Source organism: Arvicola amphibius, chromosome 3, assembly GCF_903992535.2.
Source record: "Arvicola amphibius chromosome 3, mArvAmp1.2, whole genome shotgun sequence".
Lineage (NCBI taxonomy): Eukaryota > Metazoa > Chordata > Mammalia > Rodentia > Cricetidae > Arvicola > Arvicola amphibius.
The window spans coordinates 22,826,147-22,847,215 of record NC_052049.1 but is presented as its reverse complement, the minus strand read 5'-3'; the positions used below and the strand labels follow the sequence as shown (position 1 = coordinate 22,847,215).

At 41.5% G+C, this 21,069-nt stretch overlaps 1 protein-coding gene across 1 annotated transcript in view; it reads left to right on the top strand.

Moving 5' to 3' along the window:
- The window catches only part of Adamts12 (ADAM metallopeptidase with thrombospondin type 1 motif 12), a 96,107-nt gene that overhangs the window by 19,455 nt on the left and 55,583 nt on the right, over nt 1-21,069 (top strand). Inside the window, exons 8-11 of the mRNA XM_038323557.1 lie at nt 3,525-3,658; nt 12,263-12,383; nt 17,042-17,286; nt 19,011-19,149. Of these exons, the coding sequence (XP_038179485.1) occupies nt 3,525-3,658; nt 12,263-12,383; nt 17,042-17,286; nt 19,011-19,149 (639 nt within the window). The remainder of the gene's footprint in view (nt 1-3,524; nt 3,659-12,262; nt 12,384-17,041; nt 17,287-19,010; nt 19,150-21,069) is intronic.

Genomic DNA, 21,069 nt, shown 5'->3' with positions numbered 1-21,069 from the left:
AAAGTTCACGTGTTCCTCTCAGTTATTTGCACAGCTTCCCATGCCAGAAACTGAACTTAGTTGATGTGTGCCTTTGTCTCTGGATATGCATTCCACTGCTGTGCAAATCCTCTTGACTTCTCTCGCTAAGGATAATAAGGTTATTTTTATGATGGCCTGAGCTAATATTATCTCATGATCAAAATGACATTCCATGTTGATCATTACAGAATATTTTCACAAATAATATTGATAATGCATTTAGTTGGCAAAGATAAACCAGACATCTTTTTGCAATAGTTATGTTCAATAGTAATAATCACTCTGGGAGAGGTTAATGTGTCAATGCTTACAACACCGTCTTTCAAAGAATCCCCTCTGTGCAGACTAAACTCTGAGCTAAATTTTTGAGCTGGGAATAAAATTTGGCCCCCAATATCTCAAACTCAGGGCTGGGTGAAGGAGAATCTTCAATCCTGAACTTCTTTCCTCATCTTATTGAGTGTATATTCCTTCCCAGCCTCTACTGGCTGTCAGTAGCTAATCAACATATACTAGACCTGAATGTCCCTAAGAACACGGCTGTTGAGGACACTTCAGACCCACAGCCTTAGAGCTGCAGACAGGAGGACCTCTGTAGTTAAGACCCAAGCAGAATAGCACTGATGACATCCACAGTTACAGTAAAGAAAGTCTGGAGATACCCGTCTGTCTGAACGAGATTTATATTCTTTACACTAAATGGGCAAACCACCAGTCATTTAGAAAATAATGCAAATAAAGTATGGACTTAATGCAAGCTTGGTTAATAATTAATAATCTGCAGAGGTATTTTGTATCTGTTTTGTTGTTGTTGTTTGTCATGAGAACTGAGCAGCAGTTACTAATCTCTTCACTAGTTGAAGAAATTGGAATGGAAGTCACAAGATGTCAATGCCACTTTTAATGAGTTTTCAAAATCCTTAATGGTGAGGATATAGAAATAATGACCATCATTAGCTGAGCCCTTATTGTGTAGCTACAGCGGAGGGCTGAGTGCTTAGCATACAGCTGAAGCACAGAAAGAGTAAGTCATTAGATTTTCATGAACTGAAACTATTTCAGCTGTTCTCTGTAGAAATGATTATTCCAGGATCTAGAACTTTCTCCATATATGTGCACCATGAGATTATGTATAGTAAATTAAAATGGAGTCCAGTTGGTGTGTCACTGAGTTTGTATAATGGTGCAAAATGTGTACTTGTTAAAGATCTCATCAAAGACATGCTTGTGGGGTTAAGACGTTTAAATGACACATCGTAGGGGGTAGTACTTTGGACCCTGAACTCAGTCAATCCTGTGGACTAACTTTGCCATTCATACTGGGAGACCACAGGATTTATGTCTCTCATATCTACATTTACTAAATCTTGATATAGGTGATAAAAGTACTAACTGTTCAGGAATCATGAAAGGAGATGATAATCTGTACAAATTATGAAAGGAGATACCCTGTACAAATGAAACCGAAGTCCAGAAATCATGTTTAACAAAGTATTACCTGCTAATTTCAGCAAGTCACCTTTCTTTTAATTTACTGTGTAAACAAGACTAACAAAAATCTCTTTGGGTAGTTTTATCGTTCAGGAGGGACAGATATCACACAGTGCAGACCCACAAACATATAACAAGCGCCAGGACCTCACCATTCAGAACTTGGTGTAGTGCTTAACATGGACGGGGGTTATTCACTGTAAAAACACAGTTATGTAACGAAAGATTAAGTACCTCCTTTAATATCCACCCTACTTCATATCTGACTCCTCCCAACAGCTTTGAAGTAGATAAGCATCTTTCTTTGTTTGAGATAGAGTCTCACCTTGTCTGCCCTGGAATTCCTTATGTAGACTAGGCTGGCCTCTAACTCACGGAGGCCCTTCTGCTTCTGCTTCCTGAGTGTTGTGGTTAAAGGTGTATGCCAGCACACCTGGCCGCTGTGTAACTGTTTTTAAAGGAAATCTCTGTAATTTTTTGAGGAATACTTTCCTTTTCTGCATGTGTCCAAATACAAAATGATGAATCTGGTTTCCCAAACTCAGATCGATGTCTTAGGAAGTGGTTCCCTAGATTGAACAGATGAAGGGATATTCTCATCCCTAGGAAAGCATGACCACTCCTGGGGGCTGCCCCTAAGTGCTTCTACTCCAGGTTGGTCAGCAGTAGTGTTAATCTGACTGCCAGGAGAGGAAGTTGACAGTAATCCCAGTTTCTGTTTCACCCTCCATTTTATGGTCCTGTCCATGGCCCTTTGCAGAATAATCTCCTTGACATATTCTGACTTTGTCCGTCTTCTCAGGCAACTATGAAATCATTTGACGTTCTCTATTTCCATAATCCCTTCCTTTTGGTTTATAATGATGTAAATGACCTCTGTCTCCAGTTTGTTCAGAGTCCTTAGTATTCAGTGGCCAGACTATTTGCTCTTGGCTGTGCTTGCTCGAGTTTTAATGGATCATCGCATCCTTAAACCAACATAGTTAGTTCTGGCACCTTAGTTTTGCATCTGATGTTTATCCATGCAGGGTAAGGCTTGTCTTAGCATCAAGAGGCCACCAGCTCTGCCCATAACACACAGATCTAGGGGAGCTTCCCATAGGGATTTCTGAAGAAGACATTCTCAAGTTCTCACCTAGAGTAAAGTGTGGGCTTGGGGTATAGCTCCGTGGTAGAGTGTTTGCCTAGTAAGTGGGTGGCATCAAATTCAATTTTTTAGCACTGCAATGAAACATAACACTCAAAATATAGCATTCAAAAGAAAAATACTACTTCACATATTATCATTAAAAAATTTGAGGCACCTATGCTTTAAGTCTTTTATTTTTCTGAGTATTGTGTGTGCAGATATAGGTAGGTATGTTTCATATGATGTTCCTGTCTTCATTCCCAAGGCAGTGAAAAGCTGAATCTTAGGATGACTTCCAAGTGGGACCCACGGTAAAGTGAGGGACTCCTATTATAATTATATTGGGTTCCAGTTAGCAGGATATCATATTCTTTGCTTCTATATAGTTGTCAATTTGTATAGTAGCACATTTTGGAGTTTGGTGAAATATGACTGACTACTCATTGGGGGGGGGTGTTAATTTAAGATGGTGGTGCTGATGTTGGTGCCACGGGAAGGGACTGCCTTCCCCCTTGAACTTGGCTCGCCTTGCTACAAAGAGCAAGAGTCAGACTTGTTTAGATCCTGCATTACCTGTTATGATTACAGATTTCCTAGGTTAACACTAAATGCCCCAGGCTTTCTTAATTTTAGGTATACAGTTCAGTGTAGGATTGATTAATCATTTACAACAACGGGCATACAGAATTTTCAACTAGTCTTACAAATACAGTTCATTATAAGGTTTTTGTTGACAAAAAGAGGAACAAAAATGCCTACATTTTAGTGTGTGTCTTAGGAAGGCAAAAGATGGGTTCTCTAATGGTTATGAGGACACAGGAATCCCGGGAAGGGTCTGAGCTGCAGAGTTACCTCACAGGGATTTGTCTTCTTCTCGCTTCAGCACATCCTTGTGAGCTGTACTGCAGACCCATAGATGAGCAGTTTTCCGAGAAAATGCTGGATGCTGTCATCGACGGCACCCCTTGCTTTGAAGGTGGCAGCAGCAGAAATGTCTGTATTAATGGCATATGTAAGGTATTGGGTATGTTTCCTTCGTCTACAACTTTACAAAATGGTGGGTTTTAAATTGATGAAGTCAGAAGTTGTAAGCTTATTCTTTTATGGCATTTGCATGTGTCTGATTTCTTTATTAATAAATGGTCAGATAAACATGAAGGTAAGATCTCTCAAGACTCATTGAAGACAGTTTGTTTTGAATAATTTTTCCAGCTGATATTTTATGTTTTGATTCTCTGTTGGCCACAAGGATGTTATGTCAAACATCAAGCAGAACCAAACTGAAGAGCCCAATTAAAGGCACATTATAGGAAAAGGCAACCTCAACTCTTTCAAGGATGTTAAATTTGAAAAACAAACTCATCTTAACACTGTTTTCTCTAAAGCATCTCCATTGTCAACATAAGTGTCTCAGAAGGAGAGGGCATGATGGGAAGCAGTAACACAGGCTTTTGATTTTTAAGTGTTTTCTAGACTCACCCTGGTAATCAATTCAAACTTTACCTGCTTAGACCTGTTTGTTGATACTTAGAGTAAAGCCATTAAAAATTACTTCTTATTGCTTGTATTTAATTTTTCAAGAAATGGAAGAATGCGTCTTGTGATCCAAAGTCTAGCCATAAATCTGTTTAAAGAGAAGGCGCTTTTAGTTAGTGAAAGGGAAAAGGCACCATGACACCTGATGTACTGTTAATTAAAGCAATGTTTTAGCCTTCATGCTCAAGACTGGGAGCTCATGCCACACCATCACTTATTAACTATACGATCTTGGCCATCTTTCTGCAAGAATCAGCTTTCTGTCATAATATTAGGATATTACTTTTTCTTGTTTTTATTATTTCTTTGCAATTTTCATACAATGTATTTTAGTTATATTCACCTTCCTCCCCAATCCAACTCCCAGTTCCCTCCCCACCCAACTGTGAATCTCTTTTTCTTCCCATCAAGTATAGTTTCTGTTGCCCTTGTACTCTTAAATAAGTGGCTTTCCTCTAGAGTGTGATCAGCCTGCCAGAGGCCCTTAAAAAAATCTTTCTCCTTCTTCTACCAGCTATCAGTTGCCAATAGCTCAATGATGAGATTTTTGTTTGTTTGGTTGGTTTGAATCATTCAGGTCTTCTTTGTGCTATCACAACTTCTGCCAGGTCATGGATGCAATGGCCTTGCTGTGTCTGGAACTCGCCATTTCCTTGTAGTCATCTGCTGCCTCAGGCTCGTACAACCTTTATGCCTCCTCTTCTGCAGTGATTCCTGAATCCTGGGAGGAGAGACTATGATATAGATGTCCCATGTAGGACTAGGCACCCTGCAATCTCTTATTCTCTGCATGATAGCCAGCTGTGAGCACCTCTATTATTAATCTTCTTTAAAAATAAGTTTCTCTGATAAGGGTTGGGAGATACACCACTCCATGGGTATAAGATAATTAGGAGGACGTTTAGTACTATGATAGTACCTTCTCCCCCTAGGGTCTATGGCCTGTGTAGCCACGCATTCTTGACCCTAATAACAGTGTCAGGAATGAAGTTCAACTTGTGGAGCAAGCCTCATATCTAATCAGAAGGTGGTTACTTTCAAGACATTCATGTCACTATTGCCTCCAGTGCCCCAGTCTTTCAGGTCAGTCAAAGCTCACAGGTTTCACATCTGGATAAGAGTGATGTTCACTTTTCTTCTCTAGAGGTATGGTTGCACCTTTAAACACTCGGAAAGCTAGCCATTAGAGATGAAGCTTTTGAGTGAGTACCAGCTTTACTTCTCCACGCTCTACGATCCAAGTATGTGGTATCCTTAGCAATGTGAGGTTGCCAAGAGAACTGATAATAGTTTGTAATGTTTGCATGGATCTATGGGAATTTACTGACCAACAACTCTAAAAGAGATAAGTCATTCCTGGTACTGGGTCTTTCATTTGTTGGCCTCTGGGAACTAGTAGAGGCATTGTTGCCCTGTTATAGGGTAGCTTCCTTTTAACTCTTTTTATATAAGTATACATTTATTTTTGGAGGCATCATTAGTAGTATATTCCATATGATTTATTCAAAATGTCTTTAAGGTTAGTTATTGCTCCCCGTGTTCCCTACTTTACCCTTCATTTTCCTCACCAACTTAGCCCTCTTCTATTCATCAGTGTTGCGTTAGCTTCATACCACTGCCGTCCATCTTCTCTTTCCCTTCTCTTGAGCTTCTCATGGATTTTTACCAATTCCCTGATGTCTATGGGCATTCCAAGCAGAATACACATATCCAAAGATTCAAAACTAGCATCTATAAATGAGAGGAAACCAAGCACTGTTTGCCATTCTGAGTCTGTGTTGCCTGTAATGATTATTTCCCGTTCCATCCATTTACCAGAAATTTTTAGAATTTTGTTTTCCTTCACAGTTCAATAATATTCCATTGCGTAAATGTACTACACTTTTGAGAGTTCTCAAAGGATGAAATACAAAAGTCAAGAAACATTTTTAAAATGTCAATATCCTTAGCTACCAGAGACATACAAAAAAAGAAAAGCGTTTTGATAGTTTGTCTTATCCCAGTCAGAAGGTCTAAGATCAAAAACAAGTGAACAAGTTTGTTTAAACAAATAAAAGTCAAATGCAGTGGTGCCAAATGCTGGCTGGCTGGCATGGGTGTGGTAAAAAGGGAAGGCTTGCTCACTGTTGGTGGGGATACAAACTGATGCATCCCTACGGAAATCACTGCAGAGGGTCCTCAAAAACTAGAAATAGCTCTAACACATGACACAGCTGTCATCAGAGAACTCCACATCCTAATAGACATAATTGATCACTGATGGTCATTATTGCTCTATGCACAATAACCAGGAAATGGCAACAAGCCTGGGTATTGAACGACTAATAATAAAAATGAAGATGTTATATTGTACGCATGTAGGAACTTCTCAAAGAATACATAAAATGTGATTTTAAAATTAGGATTTTAATAGATCTACTTAATAGGGATTGCCAAATATTTTTACAAGATCATATTCCCTAAGCTGTTACAAAAATAGCGCTGATTGAAATACACAATAAGCTCAATGCATTTTGCTTTGTAAAAATTTATGGCAATGTCTTCAACAGAGCAAAGTGAGACATTATTGCATAAATGTTTAGTGTCCCTGGACGGTGTATTTTCCCTCTTGAAACTGCTTTTGTCTTTACCTGAATGGAGACCAAAACACAGGAGGCAAGATAGTTATTTCCAGGTTCCAGGGAGCTAATAATAAGCCATGATTAGATTTTAATTTTAAAATCATTCAACAAAAATTTTCTGTTAAGCCAATTAATTCTTATGGCAGCTACAAAAAGCCCAAAACATGTATTTTGGATTAGGTCAGTTTACATATTTCAAGACCAAACAGCTCCAACTTACTCTAAAGAAGTAATTCTGGCTAACATGGATGTCCTAGCTATATTTTAGAGCATGAGGACAGCTTTTAAAAATTACTGATTTCTGCTCTATGCCTCAAACTTATTAATTCAGAATCCTGTGCAGGGACACTGATATTTTAAAAGCTTCCAACACGATTAGTATGCAGTCAGAGCTGAGAACTGTAGTCACCAGAAAGGTAATGCTAAAATTGACTTTTAGACCTGAGTAAATTTGCATGTATAAAGATACTGTTTTATTTTGCATATGAAAACTAGTGTTTTGAACAAAATATGAAGAGTCCTGGCTATCTACTGAAATCCATTAAATGAGCTTAGTACAATAAGCCAATTTCTCGCAGTTGGCTTTCTCCTCTTTTCTAGATGTCAGTTAAGATCTTTTTTAGGAGCAACAACTGGCTACTTTCTATAGATCCACACTAATTTTTTAAGTTCAAAAACTTATGTCAAAAAATATATGTAATAGCCTATATATAAGTTATCCTCCCAAGATATAGGTTGTAGGAATTTTCTAGCATCTCTAGTCTCCTTATTCTATTGCTATATTCTCTGAATTAGCTATCAACCAAGTTTCAGATACAAAAAAATAAGCCCTGACTCCTCCTTAGCAGAAAACAACAAACCACCATTTCAAAACAAGCTCTGCCACCAAGAAGTCTGTTTTCAAATTCAAGCTCTGGGAAGACAGATAATGTCAGCCACTCAGTAACAGGAGGCTACAGCGTAGCTGGAGACTCTGGCAAAGAGCCAGAGAGATTGTTCCAGAAACTTTCAACCCATCAGTGTCCTCAACTCAGGTGCTCTGAGAATGCCCTTCCCAGTGACAGGGCGATGCAAGTGCCCTAGAAGTGTCCCCTCCAAGTGTCCTGAGTGAGAGCAGAAAGTAGCCGTGGGAGAGAGTGTTGGAGGCAGTGTAAGGGAGAAACCATGCAGTGAGCCTGGAGGAACAGCCATGGGTGTGGTGGGGTCATGGACCCCACAATAAGGGTTTGGGCTCCACATTTACAGCAATGGTGAGCTATCAAAGAGCCAAGATGCAAGGTGCCGTAAGAGCTTCAAAAGTGACTAGGGAAATGACTTAGCCTCTCTGAACTACTTTCTACAGCTTAAACAGGAAAAATAAAACTACAGCAGGGCTATCATAAACTGCTTCCTATAAGCTTGGTGACTTAAGACCAAAGAAACATGTTGTCTTAGAATTCTTCAAGATAGAAGTCTGAAATGAAGTGTGGGAGTAGCCATGTTCCCTCTGAAGGCTTAGTGAAGACTTTGACACCCCATGTCAGTTCTAACCTTTAGCTACCTCACTTTCTGTTTCCCTCCATCTTTATTAGGGCAGTCTTCACTCCATGTGTCTGTGTCTGCAGAACTGTTCATATGGGCATTGGTTACTGAGTTTAGATCCACTGTAATCCTGTGTGACCTCTTCCTCTTTTGATTATATCTGCAAGGATCCTCTCTCCTCCTTAATATCATCCCACTGACAGCAGAAAGGCCATACGAAAGGTCCCTATAGCCAAAACACATGCTGTCAGATTCAAATGTATTTCTTTCTCTTCAGAGTCCTCCCATTCCCCCCCCCCTTATCCGCAGCAGGGAGGACTGACCTATTAGGCACTTCATTTAGATTTTAACTCTTGGGAGAGTGTTCTTCTTTGCTTCTGTTGCTATGATAAACACCATGACTAAACACAACCTGGGAAGGAAAAGGTTTATTTCAGCTTACAGGTTACAGTCCAACATTTTTCTACACGTCAGTAGCACAAAAGCTAGCTCTTCCCTCATTGGCCTGGGTCCTCCTACATCAATGAACATTTAAGAAAATGTCCTACAGGCATGCCCACCAGTCAATCTAATGGGTACAATCCCCAACTGAGACTACCTCAAATGACTCTGGGCTGTGTCAAGTTGACATCTGTAACTAACTAAGAAAGGAAAGTCTCCTCAGTAATCTAGAGTACCAAGACAAAATATACTAGGAAAATATTCGGGTCTCTTGTCTCCAACTCTTGCCCCTAGATATGTGTGCTGGTGTTGCTGGAGAAACACGATCACCCACTCAAGTAGAAAGTCATGGACTTGAGAGATTTGTGTTTAATTTTTGGTTTGCCTTACTGTTCACATTAAAAGCATTCCTCTGCTGGTAGAGATTAAAGAAAATACTTTAAAATCAACATGTCTTAGAATATGCTTCTCTGCCCTACTCCAAGTCAGTGGACGAATGAAGGTCACAGAGAATATGATTTATAAAGGCCAGTCTACTAGAGAGTGCACAAGGTTGGCATAAGCGTGGCACTTGTGTGAGGGTTGGCATTTTATTTCTAGCTAGTGCAAACATCTATTCCACACATTCTTTCCACTGTGACTTGTGAGTTTTGATTTTCAGAAAATCTCTTAGTATTTTTTGTTGACCAACTAAATCAGGTAGCACAAGATAATTGGAAGTGACTAACCTGAGAATTTGATGTCAGTGGGTTTCCATGAGGCTCTGCTGGCCAAGAGGATAAAGCCTCAAACCTTCCTTCCTATGGTAAGATTTGAGGTGGATTTAAAATTTGAAGAAAACTGTCTGTGAGAAGAACAATAATCTTTCTGGACCCAATTCTTATATCCAACATGAAAGGAAATTAAGAACTATGGTGGTTTCCCACACATTCTCATGGCGGCCTGAACCAGAGAAGCTTATTTGAAATTTAGCCGTTTTATTAATTTTCAGATCGATAGCCCAATTTCAGGGGTTTTGAGCTATGGAAAACTTGAAGTTTCATCACACCCTCTTTCCATTCTGGGGATTTTAGAATGAAAATCTTTTGTTAACCATGTTAACAAAAATAAATTAGAAGTGAAGCAAAGATGATTCAGAAGGACCACTGTGCAAAACACAGAATGGACTAGATCCAGACCACGGAATGGACTGAATCCAGAACATGGAATAAACTGGATCCAGAACACAGAATGGACTGGATCCAGAACACAGAATGGACTGGATCCAGAACATGGGAGGGACTGGATCCAGAACAGGAATGAACTGGATCCAGAACACAGAATGGACTGGATCCAGAACATGGGAGGGACTGGATCCAGAACATGGAATGGACTGGATCCAGAACATGGAATAGACTGAATCCAGAACACAGAATGAACTGGATCCAGAACACGGAATGGACTGGATCCAGAGCACAAGAACAAACTTGGGTTTAGTAAAGAAAGACAGTGAATAGCTAATTCTCTCTCCAAAGGTAGGGGAGGGAAGGACACAGGATAGGTTGGATACTGCCAAGGGTGAGGTGCACTGGGGCAGGGGTCATGGGGAGCTCTGAAGGGCCTGATGATGGTGCCCAAGGTTAAAGATTTCATCGATTCTTGGTCTGGTATCATCTCAGGAACAGGCTAGAGTCCGCCAACATTTGCTGGTTTGTCTGCTACCCCCAGTCAAGAACCAAAAAGACTAACTCTAGTGAGAAAATGAAGGAGTTGAGCAGCTGCATCATCCCTGGGGTGAGAAAGAGGACTACGCAGGTGTCTATCTACACAGACTTGCTGCTCCACCAACTCCAGCTCCAAAATGGTTGTTGCAGTTGGGCGTTTCATACTGTGTTCAGTTCTAACTCTGACCAAGGGGAACTTGAAGCTGCAAGAACTGTCTGCTTGTCCCCTTCCTAAGCAAGGTCAGTTACCCTTTGTCTCCTTGGTGCTTTAGTTAAGGAGTCAATAACTCTTAGATCAAAAACATTTGAGGAAAAATTCCTGAAATAATCATGTAGAGACCTTTTTCTTGTTCCTTGGAAAATATAGGTTACAGTATAGCATATTTATGTTATAACATATATAATGTAGTAGAACAACTGATTATATAGTACTTACATTGTATTGGGTATTTTTAATTGTCTGTTATTGAAAATAGATTCTCTCCTCATACAAAATATCCTGATTATAGTTTCCCCTCACATGACTGATCCCAGCTCCTCTTCTCTTCCCCTCTCCTCATTTCCAGAATTCCCTCACTTCAGGTTTTCTTCACTGATTCTATTTTCAATTTCAGGTCTTGAACATTTTTATTTCTTCCTTACTGTTTATTTATTCTGCACTGTTTGTGTTTTCTTGTATTCCTTCAGGGGATCTATTTATTTCTTCTTTAAGAACTTCGATCATATTCATAAAGGCTATTTTAAGGTCTTTGTATTATGCTTCAGCCATGTTGGAATATTCAGGGCCTTCTGTGCTAGGATAGCTGGGCTCTAGTGGAGACATATTGCCCTGACTGGTTTTGATTGTGTTTTGACACTGGCATCTCAGCATCTAGGTTTGGGATGGTTACAGGTCTAGTTGCTGATTTCTAGATTTGTCTTTGTTGGGCGAGTGTTTTGCTCCTTGGTTTCTGTTTCCTCTCTGGATTTTTAGAGAGTGGGATGGCTGTGTGTTACCTGCTCTCCTGGCATGGTGTGTTCACAGGGATTGCCTGCTGCTGTTGGAGGCTAGGTAACTGGGATAAGTATGGGGAAGGAAGATTGGAGGAGAATGCCTTTGTGATCCATAGGGGATGGGTTCATAGAAGAAAGGTAGACCACAGCAGGTTTCCTACTACAGAGACTGGGAGGATTGGATTTCAGGAGCAGTAGGAGAGGTGTGGATCTGCCTTCAGGCTACGTATTGTCCTGGGAAGAGCTGCACTTGGGTTAACAGATGTTAGCTGCTGGAGTTGGGGTCTAGAAAATGGGGAGAGAGAGGTTAGAAGGGGATGGCTTGTGGGATCTACACGATATGTGGGCAGGGGTAAGGGAAGGCTATAGTTGGTGTTCTGTTGCAGCACTAGGAACTAGACTTGGGGATTGGATCTGAGGGAACAGAGAGAAGGTCTGCAGTCTACTTGGTTTTCTGGCAGGTGTGGCCTCTGTATTGACTGTTATAATTAGCCTACAGATGACTTAAAGAATATGTTATATGCAAACATTATGCCCTTTGTATAAGGGATTCAAGCATCTGAAATGTTGATTGTCTTGAGGCCAATCCCCCCCTCCCCCACGACTGTTGAGGGATGATTTTTTTTTTTTTTTTTTTTTTTTTTTGTCAATAGTAGGGCACTTTGGTTATTCCTGTGCCTGCCACCAGGAAAAGAAAACAAGCAGCCCAGTTTATGATTAATAATGTGGGAGATAAGAAGTTAAGGTAGAGGTAGGTATAACGTCTCCTAGTCACGTCATTCATCCCAACCTTTTCTTCCCCACAGAGGGTCGGCTGTGACTATGAGATTGATTCTAATGCTACTGAAGATCGCTGTGGTGTGTGCCTTGGAGACGGCTCTGCCTGCCAGACTGTGAAGAAGCTGTTTAGACAGAAGGAAGGATCCGGTAATACACAAACCCAGCCAACTGAAGTATCTAGGGACTTTGGAAAGCCAAAAAGAAAAAAATTAATTTCCTTGTTTTTATTTTAAAAATAGCTTGTAAAAACTTCAAAATAGAATATATTCCTCACCACTAAGGAATCAGCTCCTTTCGGCAGTTACAGGAAAAACATTGGTTGCTAAGAAAATATAAGAAGTGTCACACTGACCTGAAAGGGCTTGTGGCTGCTCGAGAGAATAGGTAACAGTGTGGTCTCTAGGAGGGCAGCTTTCTTCAAAATATGCATCATTAAGAGTAGCAGCAGAAAGACAATGACACTGGATTAAACCAAAAACCAGGGGAGAGATGAGGTCAAAAGCTATTGGTGAAGAACATAGTCAGAAGATGGGTTCTGTATTTGAGGATGGGGAAGCCAGCATGGAGAATATAATAATAGCATCTTCCTGGAATGATATGTGCATCTGGCAGCCCGGATTGCACCACATTCCAGCAGTCTTGCACTTAGTTCTCATAGTTAGGTCTCACTGGTCTCCGTCATTCATCTCATTTGTTGGAAATAAAATGCACATTAGCGATTGACAACACCCACAGACTGTGCTATTGCTGTCTGCCCAATTCCACAACAATGCATATTCTGAATATTTGAATGAGTGGAACCCTCCAAAGGCATTCATTTCATAGCCAGAAGGAGGAAGGGTGTATCCATGCATGAATAAGTAGCATACCTATTGAGGGGGTGGGGCAGGGAGAGATACTTTTAGGAAGAAATTACATTTTTTTATGACTTAAAGTTACAATCTCTACCATAGAGCTCAGTGCTTTGCTGTTGATTTGGGAGAACAGAGACAGCTGTATGACCTTGGATGGATAAATATCATGACATCAACATCTTAGCAAATCTAACTCTCTGAAAACATAAAAAGTTTCTTGAGACAGATAAACTCAGCACTACCAGCCATAACATTAATCCAAGTTAAGGTAATAAGGGCCTGGACAAGGAATTGCAAGTAGATGGGAGACACACAGGAAAACATTCCAGAGAGGACTTGAGGGTGAAGGTCGTGCACAGTGGTAAGAAGGGTGTGACTGTCTTAGAACCAAAGTACCATGGAGACCGGAGACTACCCTGCATTGTTGCGTTCTCCCGGGGAAACCTGAGGCTGGTATGGAAGGGAAGAAAGGGGCATAGCTAGACACTTCAGAGTTTTCACATCCAGGCTCTAAAATCCTCCCAGGGTTGAAGACTGTAATCCTGTGCTCTAAAAGTAAGGACAGGGCCGGGCGGTGGTGGCGCACGCCTTTAATCCCAGCACTCGGGAGGCAGAGGCAGGCGGATCTCTGTGAGTTCGAGGCCAGCCTGGTCTACAAGAGCTAGCTCCAGGACAGGTTTTAAAAAAGCTGCAGAGAAACCCTGTCTCAAAAAACCAAAAAAAAAAAAAAAAAAGTAAGGACAGGAAGTCACTACCAATTTCTGTCCCCTCCCCTACCTTTCCTTCCTACTGACTTCTAGTAAGGTAGTTATGATAGCTAACCACGTAGTATGAGATTGTCACACTTTTGAAATAATCAAGACTAAAACTCTAGATCTAGAGCAGAGCAGCTCAGCTTTTCAAAAGACTTTTTTTGTTTTGATTTTTGTTTTGTTTTTTGACCAAATATGTTTTTACTTTCATGTGCCCATTTTATATTTTATGATTTTTCCTTTGTACAAGAATGTATTTTTTTCATTTTTTATCGAGCTCTACATTTTTCTCTGCTTCCCTCCCTGCCTCTCCCCTCCCCCCTTTTTAGAACATTAATTTTTATATAGTTCTTCCTCATTCTGTGACTCGTGTTAAAGACAGAGCTGTATCTGAGCCAGATACCTACGGGCCTCTGTGCTCCTGTGAGGAATCAGAAGATGGATTTAATAAATTGAACGTTTTCTCAGGAAGTTCCTCACATACATTGTGAGCATTAGGCCACTAGTGAACATTGTTGGGTTGCCACTAGCAGACATTATTGGAAGAAATGTATGCAGACTTAGTCATGTGACTGCTTTCTGAGCATCTGCTTCTTAGAAGTTACAATGATCAGAAACTCAGTGTGCCAGTGAATCGAATACTTCTTTTTCCCTCTGTGGACTGCAAAAATAAATAAATAAATAAAAAATAAAGGTGACGTGTGAGATAACAATGCCTTCAGAAATAAGACTGACTTCTTTTGCCCTATTCTCAAGGACCTCGAGTGTTGTAGACTTGGATATGATAGGCAGTTTCTCTGGGTGGTCTCCATAGACCCAGAGACTTCTTTGAGGTCAGATTGTAATTTCCATTTTTCTCTAAGTGGAGGTTGCTAACTATGGGGAAGATGCCAGAAATTTCACTCTTACAAGTACCTTTTCTCTTTCCAAGCATTCAGAAGAGGTACAGATAATCACTAAGAATTTCTATTTCACATTTAGTATTTCTCCATTTTTAGTCTGTTTGATAATTATTTACCACTTTGGAAAGTTTATTCTTATGTGGAAAAATAAAAACCAAACTTAAAAAATGATTATGTGGGTTTTCCTTTATATGTAAAGCCAGAAACAAGGTGGCATAGATAGTATTTAATGCCATTTTATTTCCCTGCTGAGCCTTGCGGTGTGAGGGCATGTAATATCCCAAGTCAGAAAATGATTACAGAGAGCCCAAAGGTATTTTTCCAATTTTCCTTAGTTCTAATTACATGTGATCAATGTGTTTTTTCCCTTGAATTAATGGCTTTAATGAGCTGTAGCAGACAAGTTCATGAAAGCCAAATGGAGTTGAATGGCCTCTTGCAAGACTCACCTGAAATTTGACTAGCAGGCTAAAGTGGCCAAAACCTGTTCAGGTCACGGAGAAAAGAGCTGTGTTAGTTGCACCTTTGCATTGTGATTATGGACACCTGAGAGGAAACTACTTAAGGGTGGAAAAAATGATCTTGTTTCAGGGTTTTAGGGATTTCAATCCATTCTTGGCAGACTCCACTGTTTCTGGGTCCCAAATGGCAGAATGTCATGGCAACAGGAGCATGTGGCAGAAACTATCAATCACATGACAATCAGATTTCCAGAGGACACCCACTGTGGTCTCCTGGCTCTAGCTAGCCCCTACCTCCTACTTTTTACTGCAGCCTGATAATGCCATCAGATTAGGTTAGAGCTCTTAGGATCCAATCGCTTCCCTGAACCTATCAGCTAGTACATGAGCCTGTACACATACACACACGCACGCACGCATGAATGCATGCAAGCACACACGCATGCACACAAGCTCTCACAGAGAATTAACAGGATGACTAGTGTCTTAAAACCACTTAGAGAAAATGTAATCTTTGAATGGTGGATCTGAAAGAATCCTTACCCATCATCCTTCAGTTCCTATTGTTTGTACAGATGAAATTCAAAAGAGTTAAATGAACTGATAAGAGGTAGATGAACTGATACAATAGAGATAATGTATAAACTGGAACACAAGGCCATCTTAAAACCCATGCTCCTTACGTCCTATGAAGTCAGGGCTCTTGGGAAGCATAACATGGGAGTGTAGTGAGCAAGTGAACAGGGCAACCACTACATGTCCAGTTCTTCTCTCCGCAGTGTGGCTTTTACCATGACAACCACTGAACAGAGGACTACAGCTAGAGTTGACCTATACTCAAAAATAGATATGTAGGTTTTTTTTCCCAGAAACTCAGATGAGAGCACCGGAAATAAGTTATAAATTTGTAATTTTGCAGAACATAGGAGGAAATGAGAAGGGAAGGCTTCCTGATGAACAGGATTGTGCAATGGTACAGAAAGCAAGGCACAGAACTTAGGTTTTCATCATGGGCTGATTGAAGCAAACCAGGTGGCAATCAATTCAAGGTTCCTTCCAGAAGTTCTTAATGAATGGCAGCTTGGGTTAAATTATATCTAAGAATCTATTTTTGACGCGATGGCGATGGTGAAGAAGGAAAGGATGTAGCCTGTGAATTGCTTGGGGGAGCTGATCTGACGGCGACAATAAAAGGGGGAGGGAGCAATGTCAGTAGGAAGCTAAAATGGAGCTCAGACATTTTGAACCATTCATATAAAGTCACACAAAAAAATAAATGTTGGGTCAACCATAAATTCTCAGAGTCCCATCTGTATTGCTCACCTACTGTTACTAAGTTGTTGACTTACTAAGCTCCTGAGAATTCTGTGTAAGTAGGGGTCTCTGGCCTCCATCTTTGGAGGCCCCGCCCCTATGCCTGCCAAACCTTGACCTCTCCCCGGAGGAGGGTCAAGGCAGCCAGGCTTTGGCTCCCTCCCCTGGAGGAGGGACTAGGCAGCCCGCCAAACCTTGACCATTCCCCCAGTCTATTTAAACTGCTCCCCAGAGAGTCCCTTCATGGTCTTCCCTCTTTCTCCTGAAAGCGCAGGAATTCCATTAAAACCTGGATATCCTTGATTGGGATTTTTTTTGTGTCGGCAGAAAGCTCTCTTTAGGAAATATTCCTAACATTCTGCTACTGCCTAGTCTCTTTCAAATTCAACACAGTCGGTGCTTCTGCCCATTCCAGTGGCCATGCACCATGAGCACTGAAGGCTGGAGATACTAAGAGGATAACAGGCTGTACTATCGGAGAAGCCAGTACACCTCCTTCATTATTGTCTCTTTCGTCCTTAGGTTATGTCGACATCGGACTTATTCCCAAAGGGGCGAGGGATATAAGGGTAATGGAAATCAAGGCAGCTGGAAATTTCCTGGCCATTAGGAGTGAAGATCCAGAAAAGTATTACCTCAACGGAGGGTTTATTATCCAGTGGAATGGGAACTATAAACTGGCAGGGACCGTCTTCCAGTACGACAGGAAGGGCGATCTGGAGAAGCTGATGGCTCCGGGCCCCACCAATGAGTCAGTGTGGATCCAGGTAACTGAAGAAAAGAGAGCTACTGACCAGTGTGTTTGCTAGCATTCTTCTCATTTCCTTCCCAAGCTTTTTAATATAGAGGACGTTAAAAGTGAATCATTAGTTTCCCTAACAAAGAACGGGGAGGAAGAAAGATCTTTGTTCTTTAGAACTGCTGAAACCTCGGGAACAAAATTCAAGGTCTTAAATCCATCGATTAGGAGGTTTGAACTTAGTTCTCAGGCTGATCTCTTCCTCATGTGTCCAAAGTGTCCCAGGATGGCTTCCCAGCAGTGGTGATGAACTATGGCACCACAGGAGGGCTTGCATTAAAGTATTGCATCAAAGGTTTTGTCTTTGTTAGGCAGAGAACTGTAGAAAATGGGATGACTGTGCTGGGCAGGTCAAGGGGGCTCAGGAATGAGAGATGGTCCAACTGAGTCAGATTTAGTCACATCCTGAAACCAGAAGGAGGTCAATTCAGAGCCAGAAGGCAGAAGACTCTTAGAACATGGAGGACAATGTTTCCATCAACATGTTTTGTCCCAGAACTACTATACATTAAAGTTAGTCCCCTACCAAGAGCTAGAGAAGGAACAAGACAACAACTGTAATACAAGTTAATATCTGAGTGCTAACTTCACATCATATAATAATCTGTTTGCGTAGATGGGTTTGCTCTAACCCTTATGCAAACTCCTTCATAGATACTTCATAGGTTGTTTTGAAGATTGTAAGTACACGGGGCATAGGGTGACACATTGGCTGAATCCCACAGTGAAATGTTCATGTGGTTAAAATTCCCTATTTACATGGATGGAAATTTCTACATTTCAGCCAATAAAGAACAGAGGAAGACTGTATAAATATAGACAGCAAAAGTAGATGTGATAGACAAATGCAGAGAGACATAGGTGGAAAACCACCCACAGTAACACATACTTCTATAGCTACTTCTAAATGAGAAACAGTCAGTAATGTTTTATGTGCATGAGTTCACGTATGTATATGTGTTACCTTTCATGATGCGGGTAACCCCAGGCAGGTCCCGTGAGGGGAGGTGGTGGGTGACCTGAGGCTGCGAGGGTCCCTCGGCAGATGGGAGGCAGATAGATATGCCATGCTGAGAGAGCTTGGGTATAGAGTTTATTTAGTGGGTATTTGGGAACTGAATAAGAGTAAGGGTTATTGGGGAGGGAGAGAAGGGGAGAGAGAAGGGGGGATCAGAAGAGAAGAAAGTGGAAGAAAGGGAAGGGAGAGAGGCAGAAGCTGCCTTTTCAGAAGAGGGACAGACAGGGAGAGCATGGGCTAGAGAGGAGGCTGGAGATCCCCTTGCCTTGGCAGGAAGAAGGAGACTGAGAGTGGGTGGGGCTTTTCTCTTAAAGGGATAGGGTACCCAACTGACAGGCCAGGCTAGCAAATATACAGCAATATGTATGTGCAGGGGTACAAATATCCCAGAGATCAGTGTCAGTTTGGCTTGCCTTATTGTATTTGACTTTTTTGAGACAAGTCTCCCACTAAACCTGAAACTTGCTGATTCAATTAGACTGCCTGGCCCACAAACCCTAAAGTCTGCTTCTGTGGTGCTGGGATTATTGGTGCATGCTCGCACCATGCCTGGCTTTTTACATGGGTACACAGCAAGCTTCTCCATCTCCCTAACTTCTGGGTAGCATTTTTAAATGACCAGTTTACAGTCTGTACTTGTGACAGTTTGACATGGCTCTTCTCTTGCATTTTAGCTCCTATTCCAGGTGACTAACCCCGGTATCAAGTATGAGTACACAGTCCGGAAAGATGGCCTTGACAATGACGTGGAGAAGTTTCTGTACTTCTGGCAGTTTGGCCGCTGGACCGAATGCAGTGTGACGTGTGGGACAGGTGAGGAACAGCTGCTGTCTCTTGCAAACCCCACCAGCTTCCGAGTAGGTCAAAGAGGTGATCTGAGTCTGTGGTTTCCGTTCTTTGCCTGCCCATCTTCAGACTCTCACAGACGCACAGCAGAGATCCCTTTGAGCAGGCACTGTGAAGGGTGTGGCTTAAAGGAATGGGTATTCTGCTTACATCTCATTGGTCTGCTTCTGTCACATGGGTACCACCCCACCACAAAGGGAGACTGGGAAATATGAAGATGCAGGAGGACACGTGGAAAGCCTAGACATGGTCTGAGTGATAGATGAACTTTGCTCAGGCCCGTGAAGGCAGAAGCCAGGCCTGTTGGTGTGTGGGCTCTCACTCATTTCAGGAGCTTTAAAAATAATGTCCTATGTAGGAGCTTCATTTCCGTGACTGTCTTTGGACCACACTTGAGTCTGTTGGGGAACTTCTTGCCTCCTTCCTGGATCTAATGCCTGTAAGACCAGAGCACCTGCGTAGCAGACATTCAGGGTGTGTGATGTAGCCGGAGAAATTCAAGTGAGGGCAGAAAGCTCCAGAAAGCCATTCTTCTCCCCCATAGACTCCCTCATTGCTCTACTTGGCCTCTTTCCTTGCTTCCCTACCCTGAAGAAACAGTCATAGAATAGGGTTCCGACTCAGAAAACTGGGTCATGCATAATGTAGCTCATAAGCAATTCTTCCTTTCCCCAATTTAGCATGGCAAACTAGGTTATAGCTTTTAGAGGTCATAAGAATAAAATGTCTACTTTAAAAATACCTTTGTTTTTAATTGTGTGTGTGTGTAAATGGTGTATATCCATGTTTGTACACGCGCCTACAGAAGCCACAAGTGTTGGATCTCAGAGACTGGAGTCATGGGGCAGTCGTGAGCCACCAGATGCTGGTGCAGAAAACTGAACTGGCTTTTCTGCAAGAGCGGTACACGCAGGGCTGAGTCATCTCTCTAGGCTCTGAAATGTTCATTTTTACTGTATTTGATTTACTCCTTGAGAACTCCATGCATGTATATGATGTATTTTGATCATGCATGTATACATATATAAGGTTTGGAAACTGTTAAACTAGAAATCAGTTTAGGCCAATGGAAGAACCTGGCAACTGTTACATGGGTGTTCGTAGATAATCCATCCTTGATTACCGTGGCTGCCTCTAGCATCGCCCTGGCCTGTGGCCCAGGATGGGGCAGGATCCCAGAGAAGCAAAGGCAATTTTAGCAGGAAATAAATGGGGATAGAAAACTCTTTCCCCAAGGATCATTCATGAGAAAAATGAAGTCACTGTGAATATAGTTCCAAGTATGTGTTCAACCTGTGATTCTATCTTATTCTCAGCTCTCAGGGAAGCTCATATTTAAACTTTACACAGAGAAGCAGAGCCTCCACCACTCTTTTCTCTTTCAAGATATAACCAGCTCAGGCACAGGATTTCAGAGCCTCGGGGACAAAGAGCTAAGTGGCTGGATTTTCCTGTGAACATAAAGCGACATCTGAAGTTAGGTAGGGAATAGAACGTGCTTCGCCGATGTCCCTGAGTCATTTGGTTTGGTTACAGCGTCATCCTTCAGGACCACCCCTGCCTGAATGGGTAAACGTCATTCTGATTATAAAGCCTCAGTGGGATTTTCACAGTGGCCGTGTAGACTTCACCATATGACCTATTGCAGTTCCAGAGCTATCTACTGTAGTATCCGAGAGATGCAGAAGATGAGACACTCATTTCAAACACTGTAAAATACAAAGCCAGGAGACAGGACTCTGAATCATTCCGCGGCCGCTTGTTATTATCTTTAAGTTCAAACTTTCCACATTATAAAAATAGAGAATAAAATAAGAAAAGAATGGGATCAAAAGGTGGCAGTGGAGCCACCAAAACAGGGTGGAGTGGATACCACACTAACAATGT